This window comes from Lissotriton vulgaris, chromosome 8 (assembly GCF_964263255.1).
Source record: "Lissotriton vulgaris chromosome 8, aLisVul1.2, whole genome shotgun sequence".
NCBI classification, from domain to species: Eukaryota; Metazoa; Chordata; class Amphibia; order Caudata; family Salamandridae; genus Lissotriton; species Lissotriton vulgaris.
The window spans coordinates 1,257,549,893-1,257,577,155 of record NC_141696.1 but is presented as its reverse complement, the minus strand read 5'-3'; the positions used below and the strand labels follow the sequence as shown (position 1 = coordinate 1,257,577,155).

At 44.1% G+C, this 27,263-nt stretch overlaps 1 protein-coding gene across 1 annotated transcript in view; it reads left to right on the top strand.

Moving 5' to 3' along the window:
• The first annotated feature begins 2,571 nt into the window (after positions 1-2,571).
• Positions 2,572-27,263, top strand: part of GTF3A (general transcription factor IIIA) — a 69,107-nt gene continuing 44,415 nt past the window's right edge. The window contains exons 1-3 of the mRNA XM_086935169.1: positions 2,572-2,822; positions 24,929-25,029; positions 25,912-26,008. Of these exons, the coding sequence (XP_086791295.1) occupies positions 2,634-2,822; positions 24,929-25,029; positions 25,912-26,008 (387 nt within the window). The 5' untranslated portion in view covers positions 2,572-2,633. The remainder of the gene's footprint in view (positions 2,823-24,928; positions 25,030-25,911; positions 26,009-27,263) is intronic.

The following is a 27,263-nucleotide window of genomic DNA, read 5'->3' as shown; positions in this document are numbered from 1 at the left end:
CCTTACTCAGCGATGGTAGAGTGTGGTCCCAAGACTGCATGGCGAAAGTCAACAGGATCATGCAGTGGCCTGCAGGCAAGGAGCAAGAGACAGAGGATCAGAGGCAAGCCAGCGGAGCAGAAGAGATGACTGTAGGAAGTGAGAGACAGAATGAAGGATTAGTTCAAGTGGATAATGAGGAGAACGAGGAAGTACGGCACATGAAGGAGCAGCGGAAAACACGACCCTGGCTGCGGAGAAGGAAGCAGGAATACAGAGGGGAGAGAGGAGTCTTGCTAGTGAAGGTACCAGAGAAGAGCTCACCCCGGTAAGACGAACCCGTGCCGGGAGGGCAGTCACACGGCCCTCTCGATTCAAAGACTATGAAATGAGTGACTGTTGAAAGTGGGACTATAGTTGTCATTTACATTGTTGGAAAAAGAGGAGATATGTAGTGTTGCGCTCTAGTCTCCGACGCACCAGCGTGATGACGTGGTGCGCCGGAGCAAGAGCGGAACACTAGCGCATGCGCGAAGACCGCAGGGAAAGCAGTCCTGCCAAGCGTCACGCAACAGGTGTGACACTCACGCATTTCAGTGCGGTGATCCGCATCACCGCACTGAAATGCATTCTCACGCATTTTCGACCTGTGCTGCCAGGCGCGCCAGCGGCGCTCCTGTGCCCGGGCTCTGTGTTTTGTGCTGCCAGCCGCCCGAGTGCCTAAACAGTCAACTGAGACGCTGCAGCTCTGAGACCGCGGCGCGCTACAATTTATCTTCTGCCAGCAGCTGCCTGTCAGACTGAGAGGCTCCTGTTGCCCTGGAAACATAATGCGCAAATCAGGGTGGCCGGCGGGCGCGGCTAGTCAGACTCTGTCCTAGTCTGCACGGGGGCCGGGCTGCTCTCGGAGTTGGATACTCTACTCAGCTGTCAATCACCGTCACGTGTGGCGCACAGGGGGCCGGGATTAATCCGGATGTGCCGGTCGCGATAGTGCGCGTGACGTCACGTCCAGAGGAAGTAGGGTCAAGTGCTCGGCGCGGGATTTGACTCGAGACGCTTTCTCAGGCTGGCTGCAGAGGTCACTGGTTTGCGGGTGGTAGGGGCACCGGAATCATGGTGCTCGGGCTGGCTGGCAGCACTTCAGATGATCGGATCCCGACGCCTGTTGCAGTGGGGCTAAAATATCTATGGCTGCCCGGCCCCTGCCAGTAAATAATTATTTCGGAGCCGGAGGGCCGGTCGAGGGAGAGTGCTGGAGCCTGTGTCTGACTCTGACGAGAGCGGGAGGTACAGGCAGAGTGAGGCTGCTTCTCATCGCAGCTGTACTGTTCTCTGCAGTAATGATGGGCCTTTTTTTCTGTCATGTATACAGACTGAGCCTAAATGGAGTAAAGTTGAGACAGCACCCTCGGAGAAGCAAAGAGCAGGCCTACTAATGTCAGTCATGCCCATTTGCAGCGCAACAATTAAAAGTGCGCAGTAAGTCGTGACAAGTAAAAAAAAGACCGAAGCAGGTGCCTCTGTGGAAGGAAGGTAGGCCTGGCCCAAGAGAAGCGGCTAGTACAGAGTGTTGCTGGGATTTTTGGAGCAGCAACTTAGACTGTCTGTGCAAGGTAAGGCTGAGTGAGAGCAGATGCGTAGCTGTTTGCCAAAAACGTTTTCATTTTTCATGACAGGTATGGCCTCTATCGAGAACACATGACTCCAAATTAATGTTTTCTGATCAAAACAAAAATTGCAGCCTGGTGCGAGAGGGGGAGAGGGATAATGACAGAAGGGAGGGCTAGAGAGCGAGCGCATGAGAGAGAGGAGAAGGATAAAAAGAGCCAGGAGAGAGGGATAAAAAGAGACAGAGAGGTGAGAGGGATAAAAGGATAGAGAGGAGAGGGCTAGAGAGAGCGAGAGCGTCGTGGTCACACACAGAGGAAAGCTTGCTTTGTGAGATATAGTTTCCGTAGTAGTTTATTCAAAAGTTTATTCAAAAGACTGACATGTTTCGATTGGAACGCTCTTTGTGGTGTTATTTCTGATATTTACATGTGTTGAATGTCTTCATTGCTTAATTTTGCCCGCAAAAAAGTGTCACTCATAGCCGTTGAAATGTCACTCATAATTACACTGAAATTAGGGAAATGTCACACATGGCAATCTGAAACCTTGGCAGCTATGGGAAAGCACGCGAAGGCGGAGAGACGCGAGAAGCGACCGGAGCCGGCCACCGTTAGACGCTCGGCGCTCGTTGGATATAGTGATCTGTTGGAATAAATAAAGGCACAGTTGAATCTACTCAGGCTGCATGTCCTCTGTGGGGGAGCAAATAACACCATTACACTGTCTTGAATAAAGTGGCCTTTTCTGCTACATCACCAAGTGGTCTGTGAATGTTTGCGCGAACACAACTTCTTTAGCGGTTCAATACCTTTAATTGCTCGTATCGCCCGATTTGTAAACCTTTTCTGTTCTCTTGTTTACTTGTCTTTATTAACGTTTGGAAAACACCACACTCAAAACACAAGTATCTAAAGTGAAAGAGTGCTCTTCAACGAACAGTCTGCGCCTGTGCAGGTCATCGCGCGTCACCCAGACTTCAGTGCGAAGGGGCGTAACTCTTAGGGTTACCGATTCAATAAAGCTCAGCCTTCTTTACCAACATGGCGGCCGTGGAAAGCTGGTCTCCGAACATCGAGAGCCGTGTGCTGCAGGACTGCTTCGTTAGAAGTATGGGTGAGACCGGCGTGGACGAGTTCAAGAAGCGCTACATCTGCTCTGATCCGGACTGCAGTGCGTCTTTCAATAAGGCGTGGAAGCTGAATGCGCACTTGTGCAAGCACACTGGCGAGGTAAAGAGTGGGGCTGCCAGAAGTATTCTTACTTCTCCTGACCAGTTCAGTTGTGAGTTCCCCCACATCTAAACAGGCATAGACACATGGTTTTGCTATTGCACCTTCGTTACGTGGAATCTCGATTGCAGGCATAAGCGTTCAAAGTGTTTAGGCATGTGTGCTAATAAATGTACTTTACTGGAGTGATGTCGTATAGTCTGACATTGAAAGGTGGCAGAGTGAAGGACCCACTTAAAGTAATGGGGAAAAAAATCAATTGCAAGATGGCATGAAGAGGTGTTATGGTGCTCAAGTGTCTTCATAAAGGTAATGCTATAAACGGTTGTAAAGTCGATAACAATCAAATTAAGGAGTACAAATACATGGTTTTTGTTTTAAGGTCTGCCACCCTTCACCCATATGAATTTGCAACAAATAAAATAGTTAACAAACCTAACCCGATGTCCTTAATTGGTCATAAACGGAATGGATTGGTTCTTAGGGACTTAAGTACCGTCTACTAAGGTGAAATGGGGTGTAGAGTTTTATAATTGCATGCAGCATTACATTAACATGATAAAATATTTAACATAGTTGAAATAAAGGCATTATGTTGAGAGAACAGTGCTTATGCTAACTAGCTAACCAAACCTACGTTAGCTAAATGGTTTGTGCTGTTTGGGAACACTTTTTCAAACTAACTTTTTTGTTGTCCTGGTCTCACCTTGCACGCAGACTATTCACCCACAACTCACTTTGTAAACACTGTGTTAGGAATATAATATCGCTTTCCTCGCCAAATCCTCCGAGTTCTAACTCTTCTGCTCCGCCCCATCTCTGTTATTACTCAGCGCTTGGACGCCTGTGGGCAGCAACCTCGCTTAACAAATCTATTTACAATTACAATTTCCCGGGTACAGCACGTTGTATATTTTCTTTAGACTTCTGTAGCACACCGTTTCATTGAGTGAATCTTCCTAAGGCCTCCCCTACTGGGACCGCAGAAATTTTTGATTGGATGCTGCCCTTGTATGTTTAGTGAGGCCATTTCTATTAACTGTTTGGAGGGCTGTCTGGAAGGGAACTGCATTATGGGAATCTGTGGTAGTGTTGAATATGATTTCTGAAATCGTATTCTTTCTTACACAGTTGTAATTACTGTGTGATTTAATTGTCATGTGCATTATAACAGATGCCTTTTTAAGGCTGTCTGCTCTCTCTCCCCATATATTTTTGAGGCAAAGCTGTCTGCCAGACCTCCGATTTAAGATATATTTTCGCTGAACTTTATTTAGTTCTGCCATTTTATTATTTGCCCTTTATTCTGAACTACATGCGGCCTCTTCTTTTAAAATGGATGGCTCAAACCAATTCTTTTGCTTACTGTAATGATTTATACTTTTTTTTTTTTTTTTTTGATTTCAGTAATTTTTTTTAATTTAAAATAAAGAGCATATTTACATGGTACTGGGTGAAACACATGGGGAAAAAAGAGAGAAAAAAGCGCCGGGGGGTACCGTTAATACGCGTTCATGGTTTTATCCTACTTTGTCTTACTTTCCTTTTAAAGCATAATGTGCTTTACTTTTTACATTGTATTTTCACTGACATTGATTAGGTCCAGTTGAGGAGCAAGCATCTTTAGGGGGTTAATACTGGTCCAGGTCAATCAGAAGCACTTAAAATTTGATACTAGTAGAAAATACCCTATCAATCTCTTGCGTACAAAAGGTCATGGTGCAATACTAGTATTGTAACTTGAGTGATAAGTGCACTTACTGAAGCAGTCGGAGTGCAATATTTTAAAGTCTTGAATCCTCATGAGACAGTTAAAGTTAATATGCCTGCTGCAGAGCATTGTGTGCAACATAACTCTCCCATTTGCAGCCTGTGTAAAATCATGCGGTGGGTGAATGCGTTCGTTGCGGTTCACAAGTTACTGATGGTCTTGTGTGGAATTCATATAGACTGATTTCCCGAACCTATTGTTTTGGGTCCTGGACTGCAAGTTTTCATGTTTAATTTGTCCTTTGGACAAGTAGAACCAACCCCCTCCCCACCACCTGCAGCACAAACCCTTTGGCTGACAGTTCTTGGTACCACATTATGGATCTGTGGCAGAGCATTGTCTGTAGTTATGATACTATTTGCATCCTTGTGTCCATGCTGTTTGAACTTGTATTTGCGGTTCATTAATGGAAAGCCTTTAATATTCTGGTGATCACTTCATTAAATGAGGCTGTGTATAATGGCTCTTTTATTAGATGCGAATACTTGCAGATGTTTGAAAGCAAGATTTGATTTTTTTTTTTTGCCTCAAAATAAAATGTTCACCAAAAAAATGCAGCTACAAACCTTGTTTTTTTTGTTTTTGTTTTGCTAAACTACAGTGACATTTATGGTTCCATTTCTTAAAAGCATCATTTAATAGAATGTGGTTGATAAATGCTAGTTTCCCAAACCTATTCAGAATGGGGAAAAAATGGTGTAAAGCCAGTTTTGACGGGATTATGTAGAACATAAACAAGCATTGGTGAAACCAATCTGCATGGCATTGGTGGTCATCCTTTTGGTTTTGTCAATATGTCTGGTTTTCAAAATGTTTTTTAAAACTTAATTGTTGTTGGAGACTCTGGCCCCTCACCATTATAACAAAAATATTGGCTAAAAGCAAAAAAATGTTGGGTCTCAAAGAGCACACATTGCCATAGTAGTCATTGGCAGTGAAAGAAACTACTTTATGTACCATATGCTCCTTGCGAACGGGTAGAATGCTGTCACTCACTGTGCAGTAGATATTTAATAAAAACACCAGACCTAATTGGGCCCAACTAATTAATAAAGCCACAAAAGTGCACCCATGGAATATGTACTTGCAACAGTGCAGATTTACGACTTGCATGAATTTACTGAAGTGGGCCTGGTAATCGCAATCCTAGAAAATGTTTGTGAATTGCATTTTTAGCACAAGTGAGGAAGTGCCTCCTTTGCATGGTTATCCCCTCACTTTTTGCCTGGTTTTTGATGTGGCTTCAAATGTAGTGCACAGGATCCCTGCCAACCAGGTCTGCTGTTCTAGTGCTCCTTCCCTAAACACAAATCCCCAATTGGCACTTCTGCCCTCTGAAAGTCCCTAGTAAATGGTACTCTGTGTACCTCCTGGGACCTGAAGAGGGTGGTCCCCTGGTACCCCCCCCACCCCCTACACTGGGACCATGACACTGCCTTTGCGGCTTGCATGCTCCTGTGAGGGAGAAACAAAGTCGACATGGTGCCCTATTTGGGTGCCATGCCAACTAGCACTGCCTGAGGGAATTGATGTCGCCCCTCTAGCAGGCCTCGCATCCCTAAGGAAGGGTGCGCTATACCACGGATGAGGGCATATCTGCATGAGCAGATATTATCCCTACAATATTGGGGTCCAGTTCCTAATGTAAGTGCCAGTGAAGCCATAGAGTTCATCGGCTGGAAATTCGGCAACTAGAGTTGCACAACACCATGATGGCCTTTCTGAACACAGGAGTGTTTGGTACCAAACTACTCATTTCAATAAATCCACAGTGATGCCAGTGTGGATTTATTGTACCATGTACTCAGAGGGCACCTCGGATGTGCTCCCTGAAAACCTGCCAACCCTGCTGTGGTCTCTAACCGGCTGTAGGCAGCCACCCAACACCGGACAGGTTTCTGGATCCCTGGGTAGAGAACCCTTGCTCTGATACCAGAAATAATGCACATCCTGGGCAAAGGTTGGGGCCAGTGCTCGAAGAGAGGAGCTTCAAGGGCCTGCCACTTTTGCAGTGAGACTGTCCCTGCCTCCCTATCCCCAGCCTCTTGTACTAGAAGACTCTGGATCTAGGTAGAGATAAGCCTCCTGCCCACTCGACACCGGACTCCCACGGCTGGAGTCTGAGTGGCTCACCTGTGCAGTGAAGGCTCCCCAGCGATTCTGACCTCGTGTCCAGCGTTGGCTGACCTCTCCTGATCTCAACTACTGTTCCTGCAGTGTGAATCCAAAGGCACCCTCTGACCGTGACCGTCTCTGGTAAGGAGACTCCGGCGTTCAAAGGCACCGATGGTGCCCCTCTGTCAGTTTCTCTTCCCCACCCCAACTTACCTCTGCTGTCAGTCTTGTCTTGCAACCTCTGGTGCCACACTTGTAGCCTCTTTGCCGGAAGTAGAATCCTCATAGAAAAGCATTGGGCACCTGACATCGCAATTGCGCTTGGCCTCTGCAACCGATCCAATTACCTGCAAGCAGTGTGGCTCATGGCACCCCCTGTCTCAATTGGAATGCATTGGGCCAAACTTAGATTTTGACCTCTGCACCCATCCTCCCTTGTGCCTCTGGGGGGTGCAGTTTTGGTACTCACCTGACCCTTGCGGACTCTTGGCTCCGAAGACTGGGATTGTAAGTGCAGTACTTACCTATTTTGTTTTTCTCATTGGATAACATTGGACTGTATTGACAAGTTTCTAAGTGTCGATTTTTTTCAAAGTGAAAAGTACTTTTAATTAAAACTGTACTTAACTTAGTACTAGAAGTCTGTTTTCATTTTGCTCTATAGAAATAGTGATGGTTAGCATAACTACACACAAGGTGCTGTTCCTTCAAAACATGTCATTATGCCGTATATCGTAAATAGCTTGAGAAAACCAAAGCCCTTTTTAGATTGCCACTTTGCAAGTTGGAACATCAACCACCCATGGGTTTTAGCGAGGATAAATGAATCGTTTTTCCTACTTTGTATTCATGCTACATTGTACAGCAGACCTACAAAGTACGGAAAGTGTTAAATTATATTTTTTGTACTCGAAGGGTCCTTTTCAGTAAAAAAGCTATTCATTCTAGAATGTGTGCATTGGTGCATAGCAACAAAATGTGCCAGCTCCAGGAGTGAAGAAAACGACGTCATGTCTACTATGATGGGGCACTGTTCTGCGCCCCTCCCATTCATGAATTGAAGCGCAGTAACCAGAATTGCTGCGTTGCAATACGAATCTGGGGCCCGGTAGCTAGCTTGCATGCAAGGAGATGGTGAGTTTGTTAAATGAGTTGTCACATGATATTATGGTGAATACAAACCTTTCAAAACAAAATGTAAGGGTCTTCCATTCACTCCAATCCTCTGGAGTTTATTTACTTGTTGGTTGGGAAAGGGTAGTCTGTATATCCCCTGGACAGTTATTGGGCCTCTAAAATGCTAGAACTCCGAGGTCCTGTTCTGATGGGTTGTGGGTGCTACCAACGTGTCCAGTGGTTATTCTTCTGGTGCATGTCTTGTTTTGGTGTGTATTAGTGTGGAGCTCATTGCCCTGTGGGTGTACGGTTCCTACATGTATATATGTAATAGATAATGAATTCTATGTTTGAAGAGGAAATATGTTGTAGCTTTCATTTACCTGAAATGTACAAAATATTTTGACTGTGCATACCTATGTCACGGAGTTCCATACTTGTTAAGGGAACTCTAGTTCATTTGAGCTTTGCCTGGTCACAAGGGTGGTACAGAGTTGCTGTGAATAAACTATATGAAATCCCAGAAGACTTCGGCCTCCAATATTATAGTACAGCATAGAGTAGTCGCCATGTCGCAGCACGCCCCTTTTCGTAGAGAACTGGGATGGCCCCAATGATGAAGCATGTCACCGTGGGGCAACCCCGGTGAGTGAGGGGACTCTAGAAAGAAATTTTTCTTTCTTATATAATTTGGTACACACTGACTTAGTAAGCAGTAACCACAAAACACCAACCAGGTCTCTGAACCCTTCATATTGGGTTCCTGTATTGCACATGTAGTTAATGACATACAAAGTAGTCTAGCCATACTGGAGGTCTTAGAATTGAATCACTGGTGGAAAGACAATGACAGAAGCGCTCTATTAGCTGAAGAAATACTGGCAGTAGCATCACCATCATTACCATTAGACTGGATCCTACTGACTGGAGGCCGACCTGGTTTGGTCTAACCTCCTTCTCCCTCCATTTTTTGTTTTTGCATTAACTACATGTGCTCAGCATTTTGTTTGCACTTATTAACGTGGATTCAACATGGTCTTTATTTGTCTTGTGGTGCATGTCTTGTGTTGTGTTGGTGTTTGTCGATTAGTATGGAGCTCAATACCCTGTGGTTGAATGTTTGGTGTATGTATTATTCATTTTGTTTGAAGAAAGGAGATATATTTTATCTTTAATTTACACTATGTTTTAGCATTCCTAGGTCATTGAGTTCCATACATGTTGTTGGAACTGTAGTTCATTTGAGCTTTGCTGCCTTGTCATGAGGGTGCTACAGGGTTGTTGTGAATAAACTAAATTAAAACCCAGAAGACTTCTGCTTCCCATATTATAGTACAGCAGTCTTGTCCGATTAAAGCCTTTTATGTGTTTAGTTTTGTTGGGGGAAGGGGGAGAGGTTAGTTGGATTACATCTGCAAAAAGCTGGTATTCCACTAGTAAAATTATTTACTCGGTCTGTTTTCAAGTGAGTGAAGCTACATTGTCAGTCCGCATTACAGGATCTGCAATGCCACTTGTTTATCCACACCCACAAACTTCAACTTTTATGGCTATTCATAAATGTCACTCCTGAGAAGGTAGATGTCCCACCTTTTCCAGGAGGGAAGAGAACTACCATGAAAAGGATAGAGCAATGGAAGGGGGTTCTCTACAGCAAAGTTTTCCACGTAGGAATATTTTGCACTTGGTAGATTTTCACATGAGCAAATTTGACTAACCGGATATCAGACATACCTCCAGAAACCTTTTTAAATGCCTGAAAGTCTTACATCTGAAGCCATGTGAGGTAATCTATCTTTGGGTGCCTTCTCACGTCCCCGCTGCACAGTGAAAGATTGTATGACCCGTTACTAAAAGCGAGGCTAGGAAGTTAAGGGCAGAGTGGTAGTGGTTGGGCAAGGGCTGGAGGTGCAGTTTCAGGGCACATCTGGCTTTTGGTATAACTCCTGGTGCCGAGGTATTTACTGTACTCTGCATGTGCTCTCCATCTTTTCCCTTCCATACTGCTTCTTCCCCCTCATACAAACGTGCTTCCTGTCACCAATATCTGCCCTTCTTGGTCCAGGCAGAGACAATCTGCCTTTGTCCCCTGTGGAGTGTCCTCCTCCCTACAGTAGTAGCGGGGCCAGAGGCATGTTTGACATTTTATTCTCATAGTTACTAAGTCAGAGCCATTAACATCCTTCCTAACCTGCTTTAACAGAGATATACTTGTATAGAGTATACTTGGTATTGGCACACCTGTTCTAACTAAACTGGGAAGCAACAGATCTTTGAATCCAAATTTAGAAGTAGGGCTTATTACTAGAAAGGTCTGGAGGCAAGACTTTCAATGGAAGGGGTGGGGGGTGTCATTTTGGAACATGCTAGAGTCTGGTGGCAGGACAGTACTTGGCAAACCTTGATAACCCCCATACGTTTTCACAGGTTAGAGATCGCATTCCTGTAGAGAATTAAGATCTTCAAATGATTAGAGAATAGACATAAGCTCACCCCCCGGCACAGGCCAGTAGCTGGGTCTAGACCGGTCCTATTGGTGCTGATCAGCTGGGCATTTGCAGGTAATTATTCTGGAAAGGTGTGTCCCTGCAAGGGGGCGGGGTTGTGTGTGTGTGTGTGTGTGTACACAGCCCTCAGGCTACCATGTGAAGACCAGGAAAGGTTGAGTGCAGAACCCCCTCCCCCTCCCCCAGACCATAATGCACAGGAGAGGAGTACTGTTTTTTAGTAATAGTACATTAATAATATTTTCTAGATTTCTTGTTTGTGGATCATAGCTTTGCTAATGAGAAGTGCAAACAAATATTTTACTCTCCTACTATATCTTCCACAATATCAACCTTACTCGAACTTCCTAATCTTAGTCTATTTTCCCTAACCTACTAGATCTAGCCTTCCCATACCTTCATTACTTGCCTAACCCATCATACCTTACCTATCCTATTTTTCCGACTTAATCTGTTTTACCTGACAAGTCTACCATAATTAATCTGTCATGCCTATCTTCTTACCATTTTACCTTTTAACAGTACCTTACTATTGTAACATACTATACTTCACTTCACCTCTGTAGTGTGAATACCTTACAACTTTAGGCAGCCGTGTTTAATCTAAAATGGCCGCAGCAACAAGTAAATCCTGCACTTTCAGGCCTCAATGATAGGCACGCAAACAGTCTGAAGATTAATATCATCCATGAGGGGAACAGCCAACAGGGAACCACAGCTCCCAGCTGCCAGAGTGCTGACACCGCCAGTGACTCTGTATCCCGCTGCCTTATCCATTCCAGACATGTTAAAAAGATCTTTATCAAAAGGGTCCTCGGTAGTGCCACACCAAGGCACTTCGATTGTGGATCCAAGTCGTCATGTCCTAATGCAACTGATTATGTAATTGAATGTTCTAGTAGATTCCTCCCGTTAGCGGAATTGAATGAGGGTCCACGTGCCTCTAAGGATACTGGCAAATCGGGAGGTATTGTCAAGTGTTCGGTCTACCGGTCTGTGTAAGAGTGTGTACTGAACAGTCCGTTGGTGAATTAGTGGGGTTGAAAGCTCAAATTAGAACTCTCTCAGATGAAGTGAGTAAGCTCAAGGGTATGATTAATGTGCTCTCTACCTCTCTGAAGTTCTATACTAACCACATTCACTCACTCCACGGACTCTCATTCCAATCCCAGCAATCAGACTAAGGTTGGTACGGGCTCAACAAGTCGTAACAGTGATGCTACAGGGCAACATACTCATCTAGAGAACACATTTTGGCCCGATAATTGAAGTCTTCCGCTACTAATACTCCAGATGCACATAGAGCCCATTATTTGAAAAATATAGGACCTAGAAAGGAATATCACACCACTGATCGACCTGGCCAATCTCTTGGAACTTTTGTAACCAATAGATTTGCAAGCTACGAGAGACCCCTGACTAGTTTAGCTAAACGGAAAATCTTTTTGATCAATGTCCCCAAAATCACTTCCACTGCAATCGGAGAAGACTAACCAGCTCCAATTAATATATGCACACAATGGCTAAGACACGTACAAAAGTGCAGATCTATAATTGGAGAAGATCTATCTTCACCCCTGCGTCAAAACACTGACTATATTTGCCTTACAGTTTATTCTGAGGATATCGCAGGGAACCTAGTGGCGTTTGACTAGAGAACATCACATATGACCCCAACAAACATTAGGATGAAACTCAATCCCCCTGTTAGTCCTGTCACCCAAACAACTAGCAATCTAACCAAATCTTTTATTGAGGCCTCCACCTTGCACATCATAGATTGAAGCCAAAGGAATCCTTTCTACCATGGCGAATGGAGGACCTAGATTAATCTGCATGTATTGGGGTGGTAGAAAGTAGCAACCTTACCCTTCCCATTACTAGTAGTTCCAGAGGCCCCAACGTAGCTGATGGGCTCTTAAGGTCTAAATTGTTCTTACAGGCTGATCCTTCGTGCTCCCTAGAAAATCTCAAGCTTGCGCAGGCTTCCCAGGATATGTAAAGTATCATCTAGACAGACTCGAGTTGTACTACTATTAAACAGGATTTCATACATTTAGAATTAGTTTCTTGGAATATAGCGGGCTTGCCTTCTAAGATCTCATCACAGGGTTGGATAGCCTTTATAGAGACCCAGGATATACTGTCCTTCCAAGAAACCTGGGTGCTCAACCCAGTTTACCATCACGGTTACCTTAACTTTTCAAAACCGGCATCTGGTGGGCATAAAGGCAGACCCTCCGGTGGGCTTACCATCTGGGTTAGACAATGTACCTGTTTTAAAATTGAGGAGATTCGGTTTGATCATCCGGATATGCAGGGATCCTCCTAATCTCAAAGTATCCCCCCACCTAATGGTGATTTAACGTGTACGCTAGAGGCAGTGTGGGAGGTAGAATGTCCACGACCATCTCCACACTTGATAGTTTCGTGGAAAAAACAGATGTACACATCTTGGTTATAGTAGGTGACTTCAATTCCACGTTTGAGCTCCTTGACTATGAGGATGGCAATTTCCGTGCCGAAGAGGATGAACAATAGGGTATTCCCCCACTGGAGTTGCCTCCAATTAGGAAATGGACAGAGGCTGCCTTGCAGCTTAAAGCTCTGCGCTTGGAGAGGGGTATTAAGGCTGTGAATGGGAGAACATCCTTATATCACCAGGGCTCACATACCTACTGTAATGGACTGAAGTAGTCTTATTGACTATATCCTCCTCTTAAATTCTGAGAACTGGTCCTCTCTAATTGATATGGAGGTACGCTGTAGAAATAAAAGTAACCACAACCCTATCCTGGTAAAGAGGAGTTATAGGTTACGTAACTGCACAACCCCAAAAACCAGAAACGATGACTGCTGACGTTAGTATGTGCAATGAAATGAGGAGGGTAAAATGGACCAGAGTTGTGGGGAAACAAAAGTTCACTTACCAATGTAATGGATGAAGTAGAGAGCACACTAGTTATTCTCCAAAGGTTCTCTATGCATGCTGAATTGAACGCTAGTATCACTCAAAAAATCAGGCCAGGCTATTGGTAAATAGAATTCAGTTATGGATAAAATATAACCCATACAGGCAGGATTTAGGGCACACATGCACCATCGATCAGGTCTTTCGTTTTGCTATAATTTACTGGCGTGTCGTAATCTTAGCTGGCGATACTATTTATGCCGCATTTGTTGATTTTTAAAATCAGCATTTGACACAGTACCCCGTAATAACCTCTGGACAGTTCTGAAAGACTTACGCATGTCCTTGGAACTTTTATCACTTACAGCCACATTGTACGAAGCTAATTTTACACAGGTACGATGGGGGTGCCCATGGCAATACCACTCCCAGGTTTCTGATCCTAAAAGAGGTACGTCGAGGGTGTGTCCTGGCCCCCACTTTATTTTCTCTGGTCATAAATGGGGTTGTTAATTATTTTTTAATACATTCCACTGATGCTCCTTAATTAGCTGGCCCAAAGGTCCCAATACTTATGTTTGCCAACGATACCCTAATAATATCAAAAAAACAGAAGGGTTTGCAGCAAGTGCTGTGTCGCTTTGAGGACTTTTGCCGAGATCATGAGCTGAAGGTGAATGTGAATAAAACAAAGTTCTTGGTTCTGCACAAGCATAATGCTGCCGGGGCAGTGTTTCTATGAATAAGGTTCCTTTGGAACAAACAGATGTATTTACTTACTTAGGGATCACATTGGGCGGAAAGCTAGATTGGAAGCCCCAGATAGACTTATTGGTACTGAAGCACTCACAACTGACAGGAGCATTACTCAGTGAGCATAGGCATTTCGACACTAAGCCGATCGGTCCTGTCCTAAAGATTTATAAAACAAAAGTCTTGGCTTCCATCCTTTAAGGAGCAGTACTGTGGGGCTTCGAGAATGTGTTATCGCTCACCTTAGCCCAGAATACATTTGTGAGGAATCTAACTGGTCTTTCCCAGAACACACCTCTTAAACCCCTGTATTATGATTTGGGATGTAATATGCTGGCAGAGTTGGCAAGATTTAGACCTCTTGCTTTCTGGCGAAGATTATGGACAATCCCGGAGCTGATGCACTATGCAAGTGCTCTTAAAGACGTCAGATGCAGACACTTCACATAAGATCATTTGGCTGCAAAAGATAAAATGTTCCCTTTTACACATGGTCATGTCCCATTTATGGGAAAATTCGGGTGGCCACTTGTTTCCCCCCCCCTCCACACAAGGTTTTTAAAGAGGTCTATTGGACCATGGTTAAAGATAACAACATGCGATCCAATAGTAAACAGGCACTGACCAGCACTTTCTTTGAACACAAGCGTGAGCTCATGTTTGAACATTTTTGGGAATATATTATCAGGCATGGCGATAGGAAACTATTTTATCCGTTTAAAGTAGGTATTTTTCAAATCTGATCTTTTACTGCTAAATGGAAAAATATCCCAGATAGTAAATGTGTATTCTCCCAGGACCAGAATGATATACCACACATTATTTGTATTCTCTGCCTATAATGCGCCACGAAGTGTAAGTGGTTAAAACCAGTTTGTCTTATAATGGGCACTAGGACATGTGTGACTGCTCTTAGACTATTGAAGACCAGCGCCCAAGAGCCTATTGTGATAGCTTTAGCTGAGTTTTTGAGCTGGATGTGGAGAATACTGTCCAACTTCTTAAAGATGAACAGCTGCTATAGACAAGATTTAAGTTCATGTTGCTGCTATTGTTGGGTTATCTTTGAGTATTATGCACAAATGATATGAATAAAGTTAAACTATTTCTGGTGCTAGTGCAATATAACACGAACAATCGTCCTCCCTAATGAATTAAATGTGTATGTTGTATAAAAATATATATATATCACGTTATTACATGCATGTGCTGCTATTTCTTTGTATCCTGTTTTATTATCTTAGTGATCATGTTCTTACTCAAGATTTTCTTATTTTGTTTTTTTTTTAACCCCTTCAGTGCGGCGCAAATTCTTGCGCTGTGCTGAATGTTCCATTGGGTCTATGGAACCATGACGGAACGGTTCCGTCATAAGCACAGGTCAACCGACGCTCATGACGGAACGGTTCCGTCATGAGCATGGAAGGGGTTAAAGTTTTTATTGGTATTGTTACATTACAATATGTAACAAATAGCAACATTTCGCGGCTGGTCCCGCTGGGGCACTCGTCTGTCAGTATTGGTTACATGTATTTGTGGGGCAAACGATTGGGCAAATCAGCCTGCGCTTATATCCCCTTCTGACTTGTACACATATAGCACAGAACATGTAGGTATTTGCAGATGGTCTCGTCTCTAGAAGATACATGTAACATAACACAAACCATATAGGTCTGTGGCAGTTGTTATGTGGTTGACCGTCTGCCTCACGGGGAAGTTTTGAAACCACTGACTACCTCATTGCCCCGTCATGCCACTCCACCACTCTGCCTAGCCGATCCCTTGTGGGAGAATTCCTGCTGGTGTAGCCTAATTTACGTTGTTCATGGGGGTTCGTATGGGTTTAGGAATGTGTCCAGTGATGACCACATCCCTCTGTTGGGGTGCTTCCATGGTGTGCTTCTTAGTGCTGTGTTGTCGGCTCCCCGAAGGTATATCACCCAGTTCAGACACCCCTTGAACGTGGCTTTGGTTGTGTCCTTCCATTTGGCTGGCACTGTTTTGACTACTGTCATGAGGAGGAAGTCCAGGATGTTTCTGTCCTGTTGTGTGGCTGTCCGCCATAATGTGTGATGTGGCGATTGTGGCAAATTCTTATTTTAGAGTGCAGCCTAGGGCCTTATTCATGAATTCGAACACCTTTTTCCAGAATTTTCTAACCTTACTACATTGGAAGATAAGGTGCACTAGGTCTCCCTTTTCCGAGCCACAGTTCCAACAGCAGTAGTTTTCTGTCCGTCCTATCGACGCGAAGCCTGCTTGTGTCCAGTATGCTTGGTGTAGTAGCCAGAATTTTGTCTGCGCGAACACTGGGGAGATCCTATTTTTCGATGGGGCCGCCCAAAGGGTGTGTGTGTCTCTTGCTCGGTAAGTGTGGTGTCTAGCTGTTTTTCCCAGTTACTGCTATTTTTAGCATTTAGGTTGGAGGAACCAGGGCGGAGAAGCTTGTATAGATGGGACACCTGGTGGCCCACTTTGTTTAGATTATGCATACACTGAAAGATCGAGGGTTTATGCTTGGCTATTTTTGATTTTGTTGGGGCTGTTTTGATTATGAGGAAGTTGTATAGTTTTATGTCCGGGAGGTTATGTTGCGTTTTTAGGTTGTTGAAGGTGTATTGCTGGCCCTCGTCTTTTAACTGTGCTGGGTATGAGATCCCTAGTCTTTTCCTTGACTCTATGCCCAGGGGTTTCGTTCTGTATTTAATCTTTGGGTTTGCCCAGAGGGCTTCCCAGTATGAGTTTTTGATGCTGTTAGAGTTTCTGGTCTAGCTTAAGAAGCGCTTGTCTTGTGATTTTAAATATCTGGTTATTCTTTTGTGCCTGCTTGTTAGCTGTGAGGAGAGCAATAGGGTCGATGTTTAGAACGGCATTCTCGATAAAGAGCCAGGTTGGGGTGTATTTCTGGTTTGGTAGTATTCAGTATATTCCTTGTCTAGCTATGAAGGCCGTCTGGAATGTCCTGAAGTCCGCCACGTTTAGTCCTCCTAGTCTCTTCTCTAGTTTTAGTTTTGGGAGGCTTATTCTAGTTTTTTTGTCTCTCCATATGAACTAGTTTGTCACTTGGTCTACCTTGCGGTGGACCAGTCTGAGATTGAGGGGAAGCATACTTGCTAGATAGTTTACTACTGGAGTGATAATCATCTTTATGGTGTCTATTCTCCCCCAAGTGATTAACTTGGGCGACCAGGTTTCCATGAGCCCTTTGATCTTTTCTAGGGTTCATTTCTCATTCTGCTCGAGTGGTCTTCAGATTCTTCCCTAGGTATTTGACAAACCCTGGTTGCCAGGCTAACCCTGAGTCGCCTATTACCTCTCTGGTTGTGTGTGCCAGGCTAACCCTGAGTCGCCTATTACCTCTCTGGTTGTGTGTATGTTATGTGACATGCATTCAGATTTGTGGCTAGGGTACACCTACATGGTGCGCATGAGGGCTATTATAGAATGTTCTGGGTCCTCTGTTATTATGAGTATTTAGTCAGCGTAGGCTGCTAGTTTGGCTGTGTTCTTGTTGATGGTTACTCCCAACCAGTTTCTGTTTGCCAGGATGTCTTTAATCAGGGGATCGAGTGCTAGTAGGAACAGTGCTGGGGATAGGGGGCAGCCTTGCCTCATACCCCCCACTGGAGGTTAAATTGGTATGATTGACCCGTTTATAGCGATCTGTGCATTGGGGCTTTTATATAGTGCTATTACTTTCTTCATGTAGCTTCCTCCCAGGTTGTACGCTTGCATGCTCTGTTCAAGGAATTGCCAGGACACTCTGTCAAAGGCCTCCTCTGCGTCTAGCGTGAATGCTACCGCCGGTTTGTCCGCTTTAGAGGAGTGCTCTATAACATGCCAAAGGAGTCTTGTGTTATCATGAGATATACGTGTTCAGAAAGCCTACCTGTGTTTCCAATCAGCTGTGGGAGCACGCTGTTTAGTCTTGTGGCGAGGATTTTGGCATATATCTTGCAGTCTATGTTGAGAAGTGAAATGGGGTGGTAGTTTTTGGGCTGCTGTGTCCTTGCCCTCCTTGGGGATGACAATTATGTTTGCTTGTGACATAGATTCTGTTACCACCCCCTCATTTTCACAGTGGTTAAAGACTTTTTTTATGACTGGGAGTAGCTGACTTTTTGGAAGGTTTTGTAGAAGGGGGCCGTGTAGCCATCTGGCCCTGGAGCTTTGTTGTCCTTCAGGGACTTGATAGCTATTGTAATCTCCTTAGCTTTTATGTCTTGGCCTAGCAACCTGGCTTCCTCGTTTTGATATCTTGGGCAGGTTAAGTCTGTCTAGGTAGGCCCTGCAGCCCTCCTGGTCAAGAGTCTTGTCTCTTTTGTAGAGTTCTTGGTAGAATTCCATGAACGTGCGTAGGATGTCCTCATGTTGGGTGTGCGCGATGTTTGCGTCTGAGATAGATGAAATGCAGTGTTGTCTTTGTTTGTGCTTAAGGTATGACGCTAGGATTTTCCCTGCCGTGTTTGCCGCACAGAGGATAATTTGTTTGTGTTTTTTTTTTTCCATAGGCCTGCACGTTCATTAAGAATTCTATTGAATTCATACTTTTTTTCCAAGTGAGCTCTACAAGTGTTCGTGTTCGAAGTGTCCCCGATATGTTTAGTTTCTAGTGGTTTGATGTCTCTTTCCAGTTGGTCCAGCGTGCTTTTGCTTCCCTATCTCATCTGGCTTTGATTTCTATAAGTGCTCCTCTAATCGTCGCCTTAAGCGCGTCCCACAGGCTTTTGGGGTCTATGTCTGGTGTGTCGTTGTCTTTGATGTAGTCCATGATGGCTTGCTCAATTCTGGTTTTGTCCTCCTGCCTCGCTGTGACTGTATTAAACCGCCATCTTCGGTTGGGGTGTTCATTGTGCCGACCTGCTAGTTGTAGGCTGATGCATGAATGGTCGGAAATTGTTCTTGCCGCGATTTCCGTGTATTCTACTAAGTGTGTGTGTGTGATATCCTGAAATGAGGATGTAGTCTATTCTACTGTAGGAGTTGTGTGGGTTGGAGTAGAAAGTGTAGTCCCTAGTGTCGGGGTGTTGCAAACGCCATGGACCTTTCAGATTTAATCTGTTGCATATGTTCTTTAGAATGTTGTACGACGCGGGGGGCCGGACCTGGGACAACGATTCTGTCTAGGGTGTAATCTAGTGCCAGGTTAAAATCTCCTGCCAGTACAGTCATGTCATTCAAATAGTTTGCCTCCAACCTCTTAGATACCCCCTCCCAGTATGATGTGTCATCTGTATTCGGTGCATATATGTTTGCTACTAGTATGGATTTGGTGCCTCTCTTCAGCTGTGTTAATATTCTCCCCTCCTCGTCATGCTGTACGTTTTTAATGGTTATCATAGATTTTCTATTTATCAGTGTGATGAACCCTCGTTTCTTGCTCACCGCTGGAGAGCAGGCTACTTGTCCTATCCATCTAGCCCGAAGTTTAGTCTCTTCCTCCATGGAGAGTTTGGTTTCTTGTAAGAGGATGACCTCTTCTTTAGTCTTTGCTAGGTAGTCAAGTACCTTCTTTCTCTTAACCCGGTGATTTAGACCCTTCACGTTGAGGGAGACTATCTTCAGGTCTGCGTGCAGCGCGGAGTTGTTCTGTGTCATGGCTTAGTGTGTGGGCTTCGCTTCCCTTTTTTTTTTTTTTTTTTCCCCCGTTTCCTTTGTTTTCCCCCTTTTTGGGCTCTGCACTGGTGTGAGATCTACTGCGTTTGGACTCCTTCGGCATAGCTGCGTGTGACAAGGTAGCTGGTTGTAGTGGTCAAATCGTACAGGCCGGTCTACCAGAAAGTTTGGTGTGGGCATAGATGTAGACTATCAAAACAGAAGTACAGGGCAGACAAGACGACTATCCCGTCGCCCCCTCCCTACCGTCCGTCCCTGAGCAAAAACCTCATACTGTAGACTCGCAACTGCAAGATCCCCGCCCCTTCCCTGGGATATACTGGTTCACTGATTGTTCTACTTTACTTAGTCCATGCTTCCGACATCTAGGGACAAGTTTATCTAAATAGCTGCCCTCTTCAGTGTAAATATAAAGGATATAGCAAGTCTTATAGCCGATCAAGCCAGACTTTTCTCCATTGTACAAGTGCTTGGGTACTCCTCCTGTATGGAACGCACATCTGACCTCCGTACACATGTCTTAGTCTTTGAAGTGCCAGTTCAAGACCGTTTTCTACAATGAACTTTACATGAAGCAGTCTGTTACAGGCGTATCAGCCTTGATGTTTCCATGAGGTAGTTATTATATAATGTCTTGAGGCATTTGTGGTGTTACTTAAGTTTTGCTTCCTTCAGATCACATGTTCACTGCCGTGGGTCTGTAGGCTAGTCCTGTGTTACTGTTGCCTTTCACCTTGTGGGTCCTGCCCAGTCCGTCGTTTGGTCCAGAGAGGCGTTCCTCTTGCTCGTCGTTGTCTCCATTTCCTGATGGGTTGGTCCCAGCAGAGATCTCGAAAGTTCTGTTGGATCTTCAAAGGTTTGCGACCTCCCTTTGTTGTTTATCCTGAATTTAGTGGGTCCAGCGAAGGTGAACGTGATGTTTTCTTTCCTTAGTTTATCTCTCTGGGCTAGAAATCCTTTTCTTATATCCACTGTAGTCTTCGAGTAATCCTGTGAGGATTATTTTGTGTCCATTCCATTGTAGGTTTGCGTTTTTCCTTGCTACCCCAACAATGGTGTCCGTGTGGTGTGAGCATAGTGGTTTGCAGATTATCAGTCTCTGGCCCGATTGTAATTTTGTGTCTTTTTGATCAGAACGGTTGAGATAAAGCCTCAATTGAATTGAAATTGAATTCCTTACACCTGTTTTGAGGTTTTGGAACAAATGGGAAAGCCTAGTAAGAGCTTATGGTATTCCTTACACCTGTTTTGAGGATTTGGAACGAATGGTAAAGCCTAGTACGGAAAGTGCTTGAGTCTAAGTCAAAGGACCTCTGTTACCGTTTAAGAAACAGCAACATGCACTACTTGTTGAAGGCTATAAACGTGAATATCATGTCTTCTTTAAAAACAAGACCTGGTGACTTTAACAATGCTTGTTCTAATTCGGTTTCATTGGTACCTGAATTCATAATGTGTGCTTAATGGCTTCAAGTTGGAGTAAGCAAAACACACAAGATGATGGACGGAATGTTGCACAATGGCAAAACATTCACCCCCAGTCACAGATCTGGGTTTACTCCATCGTTATTTTGCTCACCGAGCCACCCCAGTTCAGACATGGCCATATGCAAATGTCTTGATCCTGTGCTTCATGGGAACAGTCCAGCCCGAACTGCCAAGCCAAGTCCTTCCTGGACCGGAATCAAGCATCCTAGGGCCGGTTTCTGGCTATCGGCCGTCTTCAACCAGGATAGCTTGACTCCAGTGGCCTAGTGAGCATGGGGACCCACGTCTGGTCATACCCTGCCCACATAGGGTGAACAGCAAAACACGTTGGAATAAGCCATGTTTTTGTGATGAGCAAACACTTTAAGTATTCTTTATCATCCCGGTTATGATCGTTTTCATCCTGAGTAGTGATGGGATGTAAAACTGATGTGGTTATAATTCTTTGTTTACAGAATGGGCTCTGTAATCAGAGATGCCTCATTTTTAGGTCTCGCCTATGGAGCGCACATAGCAGACCGTTAGCCTTCGCACTGCTCTTTTTAAAGCACCTACTCGTGCTTGTTGCAGCATCCACCTTGCGGGAGCGAGCAGGGGTGCGCCACAAGCAAGAGAATGTGCTTCTAAAAAGAGCAGGCTGCGCACGCACGACTCGCGTGCCTGTTAATGATAGATCTGACTGGTTTCACTTTGGCTTTTTGCCCATACCTTTCCCTGTTAACATCTCTCCCTTCCCATACCTCGAACTACCTCTACCTTTCTCTGCACACACTTCTACCTGCCCCCACCTATGCCAGCCTCCACCTCTTTCTGTTTGCATACCTCTAGCCTACTGTCAACTAGCGCCTCTCAGCCTACACCTGAGTCCATTGCTCTCCTTGCCTGCTCCTGCCATCCGCCAGCTTTCCCCCCCCCCCTCCCCCCCCCCTCCCCCGGCTGCCTTCCCGTACCTTTCCCTGCTCTACCTCTTGTTGCCTAAATCTTACAGCGTGCACCTCATCCTGCCAGCAGCTCCCAGCCCGCAGTTATCTGTCCGCCCTTCTCCCAGCGCACACCTCTCTGAGCCCCCACTGTTCCTGGCTGCACAATTCTTTTACCTGTTTCTGCCCACACCCCTCCATGCCTGTACCTCTCCCAGGCTGCCCCGCTTCATGACCTTTGCAGCCCATTGCTCTTCCTGCCCACACATCGCCATACATTTTCCCAGCCGGACTTAGATCAAATCATCCGAAAGATCTGTTATCGCATAGCAGTTTGACTCAGGACTGCTGAATCTCCTCCCTGCACTGACCTGCTCTCAACGTGGCAGCCTCCCAGGCTTACCGTGGTGGGTGAAGGTCTCTTGTGTAGTCCGATCAGCCTGGCTCATCCTATAGTAGTCGTCTTTTTCACACGCCACTTAATAAACCTGTACGAAGCCTCAGATGGTTATAAGCAGTTACTGCATAAGTTATGATACCGTCCTTGATAAAAGTGCCATTAGAGTGGTCTTGCAGTATTTTCGAGTTGGTTTGTAAAGGTGTTGCTGGTACTGTGTTCTGGTACAACTCGTCTGTGCTAGAGTGTGTGTTAGATATTCTGGGCTCTGGTAGGTAAGTAGGGGCCTTTTACCAACAGCCTACACATCTCAGTTGATAGACCTGCCCAGCACATGGAGGTCGTCTGAGCATGTTGCAGGGCGTGAGATTTCTGTCTTTTTTTATAAAAGTTGTTGGGACGTTTCTCCAAGAATGTTTGCTATTACATCACCCTGCATACACCAAACCTGATCCATGCATTTGGAATCCTGCTTTATTCACATTAGCTGGGATTAAGTGGAAGCCGGTTTGCTAACTACCTCTTGAGGGCATTCGAAAACCTTCCGTGGGAATGCATTCCAACCGTTGCCCACCATTGGCTTTGTAGTTTGTAACTCCCTTTTGCTTGCTTTGTTTGAAACTGGTCAGCCTAAAAGAAATAAAGTCAGGAGTTTGTCCCTTCCCTTGTCCAAACTCTAATTACTATATTCTAACAGTTATGAATTTCTATAAACTGGGCTTTAAATCTTCTTATCCTGTCCGTTTACTGTTTATTTAAAGACAGTGGTCAAATGTCAAGCACTGTCTTCCAGGGAGTTTGGGCTTTACTTTTTATTTTCTCTGACTTCTAAGTGAGAGGATTTGTGTTACAATCATGTTGGCTACTTTTGGGACCCTTATAAGTATTTAGTTATGCAGCACAATATCCTTGGTGCAACAACTTGCATGGCTAAACAAATATAAGGTCCCAAAGGCGAGACTTATTGGCCATGCCAATGCTTATTTTGTTAGTCTGAGTTGACAGCGGAGTTGTCTGCAAGACTGGCTTTCAATATACAAGGAACAGCTTTCAGCGTGCCCCCTTCAACTATTGGCTTATTTAAGTCACACTTTTCCAAAAATTGTCTTGAGGCATTGTCAATCACATATTTCATCCTAGGAGTATTTCTCTTTCATGGTCATGTGTTTGGTTGTGGGTGCATCATTCTGCCTCAGATATATTGCGTTTGTATTGCAGTGCATGATTCACTACATTCTATCCAAAAAGTACACTGTCACTATTTTTCCTTTCACTTTAAATTCGTTATCTACGCATGGTATACAGAAAACAATTGTGTTTTTGTCCAGTAGGACGCTTTTAGAATGCCTTTAAGGAACTCTGGACATAAAGGGGGGCATTCATTATAGTCCCCTTTTTTTTATTTCTTCGTGAAATCACACCTGTTTTGCAGCTCACTAAAAGAAACTAACCATATTTCCCTTTTGAAATAACCAGGGACTTATGCTGCATGCCATTATCTGTCTGTCCTGATTAAGATTAACATTGCACCCAAGCAGAGTTTGGGAGTCCACTCTGCAGTGAAGCGCCTTATCCAGACACGCTTCTAAAATCTAGCACCACTTCTGCCAATTCTACTTTTACGGTCTCAATTAATTCTCTGAATACCCCCACCTTCCCCAAAATGCCTGCCAAGCATTGGTACAATCAGAAGTTCTGACATTAATGTGATACTTATTAAAGGCAACACTTTTGGCTTTACCAGTGTTTATTTACGAAGGGCCACATGTATCCAGGGATTTACTGAATTGCGTATTTCTGTGAATCACAATTATCTAATCATTATTCCTAATGTATGACATTCAAAGAGTTTAATTTGTCGATTTCCTAGGGGGTCGCAAATCGACCTACCTCTCACATTAATGAGGTAGGTTGCAATTTCGACCCAGGAATCGCAAAAATCCCGGGGGTGGTGGCCTGCTAGGGTCAGCAGACCTCCATGTCCGTGACTGCTATTAATAAAGCATTTTTTTTCTTAAGAGTTGGCTGTACAATTGGGACCACTGCCTGCTCTTAAATGGTTTTTTTGCCAACATTTCCAAAGGGGGTAGAATGCGCATTTTTTTGCGACTCCATTCTCGGTCTCATAACATTCATACATACTACTTCTATTCGGTATCTGGAAAGGGTGCCCTAAACACGCCCCTTCCATGTACCAAATCGCAAATAGGGTATGATGCATAGGAAAAGCCTTTCTGTGTTCTCAACCTGGCCGACTCTACAAATCTGCTTCTTTGCTAACGCAAAATAGGTTCATGCATGTGGCCCAAAAATGTTGGTAGTGGGAGCGGTATTGGTGAAGGTGATGCTGGCTGCTTCCTGGACTGTCCAGAGGTGCATATATAGATATGTATGTATGCATCTGAAACCAAATATAAGATGTGTTGTATAATTTAGGTGCTAGTTTGATAATATTGAAAATTTGTTTACTGGCTAATAAGTAATTCTCAACAATGAAACTTATGTATTTCAGAGACCCTATGCTTGTGAGTATGAAGGATGTGGAAAAGGCTTCACAAGAAATTTCCACCTTGCTAGACACATGTTGACACATACTGGAGAGAAGCCATTTGTGTAAGTATTAATGGGCAACTCAACAGCCCATTTTCAGTGCACCCAGGATCTGGAACTAAATCCTTGCGTTGGGACGGATTCCAAACCCTGATCCAGTTTAAGAAAGAGCTGTAGATCCTGCTCTCTAAAAAAAAATAAAATAAAAATAACAGCCACACCTATCTTGATGCTATAATTTTTCACTTTTGCTCATAGGTAACAGCCACACTTGCAGTCACTTGAATAGGTGTTTATTTTGGATTCAGTTCAGCGCTGTCCTTCTGCTAGTTTCGAGCTCTATAAATACCACATGTAGACTTAGTTATCCACATTACGAAGTAGTAGTTTTCCTCATTCTGCTCCTCCTTGCTTTCCTTGCATGTCATTTTGCTCGACCACAGAGCTGGGATGGTGGGGTTTACTTGGTACTTCTTATGGTAACAAGGTGGAGGAGCCATACAAACGGCCGAGGGGTGTTTACTTTGTGTTTATGGGAAGTTAAGCTAGGACAAGAGAAACCTCTATTAGGACTGACTCGGACGACTGCGACTCGGAAATAACTAACACTAAAAGTAGTTGGAGCATTCATGCGTGCCATTTTTAGATTATTACCTAGGAAAATTTGCTCACGTAACATTATCCATTTCTGTAAGCTAAAGTCCAGAGTGTAGAATTTTAAGTCTGTGCCATATCTCTGGTCTTGTGCAAATCTGGAGCGCTGCAACTCTAATACAAATATTTCCTTTTCTTGTAGTTTTCATTTGTTTTGTATAAATTAAAGGATTCTTTTTAATATATATAAAAAAAAAGTAATTTTTTTTTTTAATGAAAGGTTATATAACACGGGGCTCGGACTCCGAGTAACCTTCCAACTGAATTTTCTCTTCTGTGTGTTTTTGATAGGTGTTCTGCTGGTGACTGCCGTGAAGCCTTCACTACAAATGCTAACTTAAGAAAGCACATAGATCGAAAGCATCAAAATAAAGAAAAGCCATACATGGTAACACTTTATATCACTTTGTCATGTTTGGGAATCTAAAGTGTGGCCCAGATAGAATGGGAGCTTTTAGCACTAAATAATTCCTCAAGTCTTAGATTCCACACCTTTTTTGTGTGAAAAAATCACAACTGGACTGCCTGCAAGCATTTACTAGTCCAGTTTACCATTATAACACACACATGCTTACAGGAGAAGTGATTTTAACCACCTACTCACTCTACCTTATTCTGTCCCCTTTGGTTAGATTGTGTTCCCCTTCTGCACTGTCTGACTTCGGCTCTGTTCATCTATTTTTTTTAAATTTAATATAAACTATTGATTCTCAAATACATTTCTTTAATATTTGTGGGGGTATCTCTTATTTGTTTTGGCAGTAAACCATTGTATTAACGTTTTAAATATATATTTGTTTTATATGCTATTGAGTCTTACCTACTTTTTACCTCTATCTACCCCTGAACCCAAAAATGCATCTTGGTACTATATGTGAGAAGTTGGCCTGATATATGATGCTCACTAGTTCTAGTGATCACCTTGTATCAGTCCAAACAACCCTTATGGTGATTGGTTGTAAAGTCAACCTTATAGACCAGCTATCCTAGTAGCGTGGACAAGAGCAGTCTTTAGGCTGAACTCTGAATGGCATGTGAAGCCAGCTGTTTTACCACATATAACCCTTTGAATACCAAATGAAAGGACACCACACAGGTTGTTATGAAAATAAACAGTTATTTATTAACATACACCTCTGAACTCTTTATGAGGTCAGAGGGCTAAGCACATGACAATACTAAAAAGGAAATACGAGTTCGCACAATATTTACAAGTGCGCCTTAGGGGCACGACAAACCATATACTCAAAACAATGGAATGCGAGGAAAGAAAGTACTGTAAGGAGATCCAGAGGCTGGAGGATCGCTGGGACTACGCTACTAACTAGGTAAGTAAGGAGCAGGAGGCCCACGGGACTCACGTGCAGAGTGAAAACTCTCACGTGGGATGCGTACCAACGTCTATGGATGCTACAGTCTATAAAGTTACGGATTCCGGACGAACCCGGCTGGATGGAGGGAAAACAGTGGACCTGAACACTAGGATAGTGAACACTGACTTCAGCACCTAGAAGCTTTAGTTACCTAACCCACAGGCTGCGGGTGCATAGGGCTGAAGTGGTGTCGGGTTTGCTGCGTTGATCCCGGTGATGCCTGAAACAAGGAGTTGCAGGCAGCCAGATGGAGGAGTCCAGTGGTTCCAA